Raw genomic sequence first — 9,064 nt, 5'->3', positions numbered from 1 at the left:
ATTATGCCCTATTCTTAATCTGGTAACTATAGTCTTGTCTCCTGTTTCTTGACTTTTTCTCCACAGTACCAATTTTTTTTTTTTTTTAGTTGAGTATAAATGTCTTCTTTTTTGTTCTTGATCCCACCTTTGTTGCCATTCTTTAATATTTTTTCCCCACACTATACTCTTTCCTTCTGATATTGAAAGGCTCATGACTGCTTCTATACTCTCTTTTTGAAGTGCTTTCTTGGCTATACCTATAAGGCCCTAAATGGTTTAGCTCCTGCGTACCTAACTAGCCTTCTACCACGCTACAACCCATCACGCTCCCTAAGGTCACAAAGTCACAAACTCTCTCTGTTTAAATCTAGATTAAAAACGCATCTCTTTCACCAAGCATACGAATAATGTATCTCTTAAATTGTGAGTGTAGTTGCATCTGATCAAATGTGCATTTTTATTCATTAGCTTGGGTTAAACTAATTTTACTTTGTTGGATCAGCAGCTATGCTAATGATGTCTCTATGTGTTTCTCTGTTTCTGCTGGATCTTCATCCCGTGGTAACTAGGATTTACACAAGCTCCAGTCTGGATCCAGAACACCTGAGAAGAGATGATGCTGACCCTCAGAGGACCTCAGATGATGCTGACCCTGAATCAACAACAGAACTAACAAATATTGCTAAAAGTGTGACTGCATCATATAATAATTATTAATTATAAATATCAATAATGTTCATCGTCTGGCTGAATACGTCTTGTATTAATTTTTCTACAAATCCTGTCAAACGTGCACAAACTGACAGTCACCACTTATAAGCTATTACTAAATATTGTAGAAACATAATTTTCTGTAAAGCTGCTTTGTAACGATTTGTATTGTAAAAAGCGCTATACAAATAAACTTGAATTGAATTGAATTATTTTGTGTACCTTTTCATTTTCTATAATACCTATAAAAGATGGGACCCACATAAATATAACATCACCTCCTTTATTTTTTATTATTAAATAGGCAAACATAATATAATAAAAAACCTCCTAATGATTCTTAACCATACCGGTCTTGAGACTCGTCATCTTCTTCTTTTTCTTCTTCTTGTTTTTCCTCGTGTTTTTGGAGATTGGCAAACCAACTAATGGGTGCTTTACTGCCACCTGCTGCTCTGGAGTGAGGAACAATATCTGGCTGAGACAATAATCATAATTAGGGTAAGAATCAGAATAATAATCAATCAGAATCAACTTTATGAGGAATATGTTGTGGGTTTTTTATAAGGTACTCCTGGTACATGCATACATACACATAGCTTTCTTTAATTTAGACATAGTAAAGTACAGATCAGTATCATTCTCTGTCATATAAATGAAGAGGATCTATGGCTTCTGGAAGCACCTCTTTTAGGAGCTTAGATGGCAGGGCCGTGCACAGACCTTTTGAGGGGCATGTGCTGAAACTGAAAAAGGGCACCCCCCCCCCCCCCTTTTTTATATCAAGATTATTTATTAAGCCTGCATAAAAGGAAGAAATGGTCACATCTTCATGACAAATTCAATAACACAAAATAATAGTCTCAAAAGCTTTAGATTTATTCACGATTAATAACAACCATAATAATAATATTAGATAATTAGATAATATAGATAAACAGGGTTTTAAGGGCTTCTTTAAACCTAATACAACAGCAACCTTCTGTGAGCCATGTATCTGGCAAAAATTTTATACTGTGGTGGACCAGGGATGTTGGTCTCTTGAAGGTCTCTTATTCACTAAACTTTCCCTAAAATAAGCCAGCAATGAAAAAATAAATAAAAATAGTGTGAAAAGTACAGTTGCAGTGAAAAGCATTTCTGAAGGATCACGTGACACTGAAGAGTACTGAACTGGAGTAATGATGCTGAAAATTCAGCTTTGATCACAAAAATAAATTAGGCTACATTTTAAAATATTCAAATAGAAAACAGTTATTTAAAATTGTAAAAATATTACACAATATTACTGATTTTGCTGTATTTTGGATCAAATAAATGAAGACTTGGAATGAATCATGAATTACATTCTGTATGATAAAATATAAAGATTTCAGTGATCTTCTCAAATTTTTTTTTTTATGTTTTACAACATTTTATACAGAGAGTATACAGAGAGTAGGCTATACCATAACATGATTAGCCTAAATGTTAATAAATTAAGTGTATCAGCAATCATAAATCAAAGAATAAATTTCTTAGAAATATGTTATCTAGGTGACGAGGATCACTCGTCGCTGTGTAAGTTCCAGTACGAAACAGCTTAATTTTTTTTTAGTTACTACTACATTACTGTAGTAAAACCATGTTTTACAACATTTTATACAGAGAGTATACAGAGAGTATACCATAACATGATTAGCCTAAATGTTAATAAATTAAGTGTATCAGCAATCATAAATCAAAGAAGAAAGTTCTTAGAAATATGTTATCTAGGTGCCGAGGATCACTCGTCGCTGTGTAAGTTCCAGTCCGAAACAGCGCGGTGGGCGCACCTGTTATGATTTTCCGATGGTAAAAACAAATTATATGTTGTTGTATTACTTATCAATATATCATTTTTGACCAGCGAATGTGTGCAAATGTGATTTTTTTTTCGGTCCGTCATTAAAACAGCGACGGCGCCTGCCGCTGCGGGCATCACATTACATTTTCATCTACAGGTTACAAACTAGTTTTTTTAGCTATATAGACGGAGCGCTCAGTTTTTCCTGTGGTAAAATGCATTTGGCCAAATTAGCATTTTATAAAAGATGAAATGCAACTGTATGCACAGGCTGTGTTGGCTATGTATTGGCAATGACTAGATGGCAAATGCTAGCCCTCTCTTTCAGGCGACGTCCCACATGTCTCAGTCAGTGAGTCAGTCAGACATCAAATAAATAAAATATGAGCCTTTATAGACAATGTTTAGTAGTACTTATTCAAACAACAAGATATTTATTTACCCTTCGCAAAACTGTTCAGCTCAGCTGTTGTCTACTGTGCGGCTGCTGTGGAACTTCAGTTGATTCAATGTATATAGAGGGGGCGGAGTTATCAGCTTACTGACAGTGAAGTGACATTCAGCCAAGTATGGTGACCCATACTCAGAATTTGTGCTCTGCATTTAACCCATCCGAAATGCACACACACAGAGCAGTGAACACACACACACACACTGTGAGCACACACCCGGAGCAGTGGGCAGCCATTTATGCTGCGGCGCCCGGGGAGCAGTTGGGGGTTCGATGCCTTGCTCAAGGGCACCTAAGTCGTGGTATTGAAGGTGGAGAGAGAGCTGTTCATGCACTCCCCTCACCCACAATTCCGTCCGGCCCGAGACTAGAACCCACAACCCTTCGATTGGGAGTCCAACCCTCTAACCATTAGGCCACGACTTCCCAGCTTGAGGATCGAATAAGATTTACACAAGCTCGTTTTATGAACTTTCATTTGGTAAAACAGACAGACAGACGTAAAGGGTGACCAATAGCATTGATAAAAAAAATAAAATAAAAAAAAACACCACCAAAAAAAGGGCACTTCGGAGTGTAAGGGCAAAAAGGGCATGTGCTCTGCACAGGTTGAGCCCTACCTGTGCACGTGCCTGTTAGATGGTATAGGGTCTAACATACATGTTGTTGGTTTAGATGATTTAACAAGTTTATACAATTCTTCCTCTCCTATAGTAGAGAATGAGTGGAACTGTTCCTCAGGGGGTCTATAGTGCACTGTCTGATGTGATACTGTAGCTGACGGCTGAATGGTTGCAATTTTATCTCTAATAGTATCGATTTTAGAAGTAAAGTAGTTTATAAAGTCACTACTGCTGTGGTGTTGGGAAATGTCAACACTTGTTGAGGCTTTATTTTTCGTTAATTTAGCCACTGTATTGAATAAATACCTGGGGTTATGTTTGTTTTCTTCTAAAAGAGAAGAAAAGTAATCGGATCTAACAGTTTTTAATGCTTTTCTGTAGGATATGCTACTTTCCCGCCAAGCAATACGAAATACCTCTAGTTTTGTTTTCCTCCAGCTGCGCTCCATTTTTCGGGCTGCTCTCTTTAGGGTGCGAGTATGCTCATTATACCATGGTGTCAAACTGTTTTCCTTAACCTTCCTTAAGCGTAAAGGAGCAACTGTATTTAAAGTGCTAGAAAAGAGAGAGTCCATAGTTTCTGTTACATCATCAAGTTGTTCTGAGGTTTTGGATATGCTAAGGAATTTGGATACATCAGGAAGATAACTTAAAAAGCAGTCTTTTGTGGTAGAAGTGATGGTTCTTCCATACTTGTAACAACAAGTAGAATTTACAATTTTGGCTATATGAAGTTTGCACAGAACTAAATAATGATCTGAGATATCATCACTTGGCTGAATAATTTCAACACTATCAACATCAATTCCATGTGACAGTATTAAATCTAGAGTATGATTTCGACAATGAGTAGGTCCTGAAACATGTTGTCTAACACCAATAGAGTTCAGAATGTCTATAAATGCTGATCCCAATGCATCTTTTTCATTATCGACATGGATATTAAAATCACCAACTATTAATGCTCCATAGCTGTCTCTAATACCGCAGTAAATCACAGTGAATACAGCTCTGACTCATCTGTCATTAATATGAGTTGATGTGTCTCTAAAATTAACTTTAGCTACATTTCTCTAATTATACTGCCAAATCCAATATAGAAATAATAACAAAAGGACTGTTATGTTAAAATATATTAAAATTAGCCTTTTTATTATGGTTGGGCGATACTATTTTGGTTTTTGATATGATATGTTACTTTTAAATTTGACAGTTTTTAACACTCAACTCCAGTTAATTGCAACAAATCAAGTTATATTTTTGTTTACACATGGTTGAAATGTTTACTGTAGTGGTAAGCATGTAAATCTAAAAACACTAGAGTTAAACTGCGGACACTTCAGTAAAACCATGGTTCATCTTCTCAAGACTGCCAATAACAGACTGTCGCATCGCATGCATAAAATACAACCTCTTCATTCTGAGTGTAGGCTACGATTTATATTAATAAAAGAATAGAACAGGGGAAATATGAACTTGTAACATTCAAATTTAAATAAATGTTCTGCACAAAGTAGGGTACAATTTCAACAGGTTTATTGTGAAAGAACTCAAAATGTTTTTCTGCGCTGTTGTGTTGTTCTCGAACATCACTGTGGTGTGGTCACTCTTGAGAAACACTGCTCTGTCTGCGAGTGACCGCTCGGTAGATGGAGTCTGTCCTGCATCATGTGTTCAGGAAAACACCTGCCACACCATTACTTACCAAGTGCTAACATAGGTTATTCATTCAGTTTAATGAAAATTGTATGGATTATTTTTTGCTTAAAAAAAAAAATCTGGTAAACAAAAACCCCTTAGTATAGACACGTTTTATCAATACTCATAATCATACATCTATACTTCATCCCTACTTTTTAAATTACTATTATTTAGGAAGTGAAAAGTTTTCCCCTCGCTCCATCAGAGATGCTTTGTAATCACAAACTGAAGCTTTTAACCACATTAAACAATTGAACTGTATATACCAGAGATAATTACAAGTCAGTGTATTCCAGTGCTTTGCACTAAACAGCTGTGTGTGCAGATATAAAGGCTTGAGTCTTGTGTAAATAACATTAACATGAGCGATTTAATGAAAGCCAATGCCACAGTCAGCCTTCACAAGACATGCAGGAACCAAGAGAAGACCATAATAGCTATTTGTCATGCGACATCTCCATCTAGCATCAAGATCATGATCTAAAGTAATATATATTCATCCTCAAGACTCTTTATTCCTGGATGCATCACAATACTGAACTCCTAAGAGTCAAAGACTGAACCCTCGAGGGCTTGTTAAACACACATCGGTCATCAGATCAGGTTTAGTCTCACTCTGTAGAGATCGGAACAACAACTCTGAAAAATCATTTTATTAAACCTCTGTACAAAACCAGCGAGACATCCATTAAAAGTATTTACAAAGATTTACACTAAAAATACTCAAGCATCAATGAAACATGTAAACTGAAGATCAAGAGATCAATCCTCTTCCTCATCTTCATCAATGATGGGTCTGGACCTGAAACACAGAACACGACTCAGTCCCGACTCAAACCAACACAGCAGACAGGAAGAGGAAGTCCTCCCAGCACTCACTTCCTGGGCACTTTAGCCACGCCGCTGCCGCCCGCCTCTTCTTCATCTTCATCATCAGGCGCGGGGTGAAGGTTCTCCTTCTCTGGTTTCCGACTGGGGCCACCGAAGAAGTCTCCGATGCCCTTCTGCCACGAGGGAGTGGGCCGCGGACACACAGGGTTACCCCCCGCGTACTTACTCTTAGCTGGAGCACACACACACACACGTGAACACCAGAACACTCACGTCACTGAAGCTAACACAGCTGTCACTATTCGCTTGTTAAGTCTGACGTCACATAGCAGTGCTTCCGTGTCCAAACACTATCAGTTACCACGAGAAAACAACAAACGGTGCTAATATAAACTCACAATGTGATAGAATACTAGCGATAAAGTTATAATCTTAACCTTTAACTCCATACCGAAGTCCCAGATATGCAGACAAAGAAGATATAAATATAAAAAAGTTAATATTATTTGTGTTTGGGACGCTGTGAGCACGGAGACTGTAGTGTATACCGTAAGTTTGAAAGCATTTAGCTTAAATGATTAATATGAATAAACAGTGCTCATAAACGGCTGCTGAGGTCGTATTCTCAAGTGAAGCAAGTTGAGGCTTGGACCCGGAAACAGCGCTTCTTACGTCATCACTTAACCGAAATGATCCCTTCACAGCAGAACTGAGCTGGTTAAAGCTACTGTGACAGTCTACAGAGATCAGATCGGGTTATCCTTCTCACACGGTCTTCACCGGCAGGAAAACAACACGACTGATCCTAACTGTAAAACTGACAGAACGAGTCTCATTTACACGACAGAGAGGTTTGCGTGCGCGCACTCACCAGGCGTGCCCGACTGCGCGCCGCTGCTGTGCGCGTTCACGGAGCCGGAAGCGCCGAGGGATTTTCGAGGCGCAGAGGCAGCAACAGCTGAAACAAAAACACAGCAAATTATTTATCAACAATTAATAAACCCAGCACAACACAACACGAGTCACGCAGTGAGAAATAATGTAGTTCCGCTTCCGGAGCGCTTCATCGCGACGCGGATGAAAGTGGCGCCATTTCATTTGGTCCAAATTAAACTCAATTTAAAACAAACATCGCTGGCATTTACTAGCTTTTAGAGTTCAAACAATAATAATGAGATGATTCAGCTGGGAAAATACTCCTTTAATAACTCACCGTGTTATATTAATAGTAGTATCAGTGTTTAACTCCAATGATTGCTAGTCAACAAACAACGGCGGTCAATGTTTACTGATTAATATAGTTCATATCGGTATAAAAGAGTTTCCCCTCACAAACACAAAATACAGTTACTGAATTAACCGAGTGTTGATGTTTGAGTCGCGTCAGATTGGCGGGAGATGATGAAGACATAAACAAACGCGCTGCGAATATTTACAGCATCGACAGAAAGAGCAGTGTGTGATTTCTCTCACCTTTCCTGTACGCGCCGGGAACGCTATCAGCTTTAGTTCGCACCATCGCGCGGTTTTCTGCGAATGAACGCGGGACAGAACGCTCTTCTCAGCAGAACCGAAGAAATAAAGAGAGCGATTCCCGCCGTCTTTTTAAAAAGGCAGCCAGGTCGCGTGACGTCACGGAACGCCGGCCAATGGGTGGGCGCTAATCAGGGACACGTGACTGTGGTTTACGCGCTCTCATGTTACAGGACTGAAACGCTTCCATGGTAACAGTAGTGTCTCGAGGCCTGGACGAGTTCTGAAGTCTGAGACAGTAAAGTGTTAACAAACAACGACGAAGTGATGAAGTGATGAAGTGTAGGCGATCTCGGTGTGAGACGGGCCCAATGGTCAGAATATATCGACAAAAGAATAATTATTAGTAGCAGTTCAGAGTCAAGTATCATGTTTTAATACAACATAACTATAATCAATGCTTTATGGAAGTGTGAATGTGTCATAGTCTGAAAACTTTAGCATGATGTGAGAAAAATACTGGAGTCTTATTTTATTAGTTTTCATTTCTTTTATTAAACTGGATAAATTTACACCTTTATATCTTATGTGGTGTGATGATTTACTTTTGATAAAAACAAAGGTTTATTATTCTATGTTCTTTTGGCATTTCATTTATTGTATATCCTTTATATTCACTTATTCAAAGAACAACAGCAGCAGAATGGTGCTTCAATTTGGTGCTTCAATTAAACAGTGATATGGACTGGTGTCTGTGAATATTAATCCACAGAAACACTGTTTAAATACATATACTGTGTTCTCTGTGTCTCTGTGAGTGAATGAAGCAGATGCATGGTTTTGGGTATTACACACACACACACACACACACACACACTGAAGAGTGTGACGCTCGTGGTCACAATCTGCTCTGAGAGTCACTTCATGAGCATTTTGACCGTTTCATTTCACCAAAACTAGCCTCATATCATATACACACAGAATCTTAAAGGTATCGGAATCGAGGCAATCTGTCAAAAAAGTTTGGATATCTTGATGCCACTGTGCCAGAAATACATTACTACTGTTTAATGGGATGCACACGCAACTACTACTACTAATAAAATAATTCAAACTTTATTTTACTCAAAGGAATAATCACACAAGTTAGTGAGTGAGTTTATGTAGCACATTTTTATACAACAGAGTGTTGAACAAAGCAGTGGCGGTTTTACATTGAAATACACCCTGGGCGAGACCCTTTCGAGCGCCCCCCACACACACAAAAATAACAAACAAAGTTCTGCACAAACAGTTATATTTTATTATAACAACATAAGTGGTAATTTCTCAATTGCACAAATCCTTCATTAGAAAGCCAGACTTAAGAGAATTAAGTTATTAACTATTGCAATTTAAACAGCAAACACACTTTTTAAGGTGCACAATTTCCACCTCCAACATTGCCAAAGGACAATGAACACCATT

The 9,064-nt window shown here is 38.2% G+C and overlaps 1 protein-coding gene across 1 annotated transcript; it reads right to left on the bottom strand.

The window, feature by feature from the left end:
- Positions 1-5,931: 5,931 nt before the first annotated feature.
- pclaf (PCNA clamp associated factor) lies at positions 5,932-7,765 on the bottom strand. The gene is made up of 4 exons (XM_052598387.1): positions 7,598-7,765; positions 6,996-7,082; positions 6,173-6,356; positions 5,932-6,095 (listed from the first exon to the last, which is right to left on the bottom strand). The coding sequence occupies exons 1-4, from the start codon at positions 7,641-7,643 to the stop codon at positions 6,056-6,058; spliced, it is 357 nt and encodes a 118-aa protein (XP_052454347.1). The 5' UTR covers positions 7,644-7,765; the 3' UTR covers positions 5,932-6,055.
- Positions 7,766-9,064: the final 1,299 nt, after the last annotated feature.

This window comes from Carassius gibelio, chromosome B25 (assembly GCF_023724105.1).
Source record: "Carassius gibelio isolate Cgi1373 ecotype wild population from Czech Republic chromosome B25, carGib1.2-hapl.c, whole genome shotgun sequence".
Lineage (NCBI taxonomy): Eukaryota > Metazoa > Chordata > Actinopteri > Cypriniformes > Cyprinidae > Carassius > Carassius gibelio.
Note: the sequence above shows the minus strand (reverse complement) of the source record. Positions and strands in the feature narration are given on the sequence as shown.

Excerpts from the sequence above, each read along its gene's own strand:
- pclaf (XM_052598387.1), bottom strand. The coding sequence starts at position 7,643 with ATGGTGCGAACTAAAGCTGATAGCGTTCCCGGCGCGTACAGGAAAG. Across the intron at positions 6,357-6,995 it reads CGCGCAGTCGGGCACGCCTG|CTAAGAGTAAGTACGCGGGG; the intron begins GTGAGTGCGCGC and ends TGTGTGCTCCAG. Across the intron at positions 6,096-6,172 it reads GTGGCTAAAGTGCCCAGGAA|GTCCAGACCCATCATTGATG; the intron begins GTGAGTGCTGGG and ends TCTGTGTTTCAG.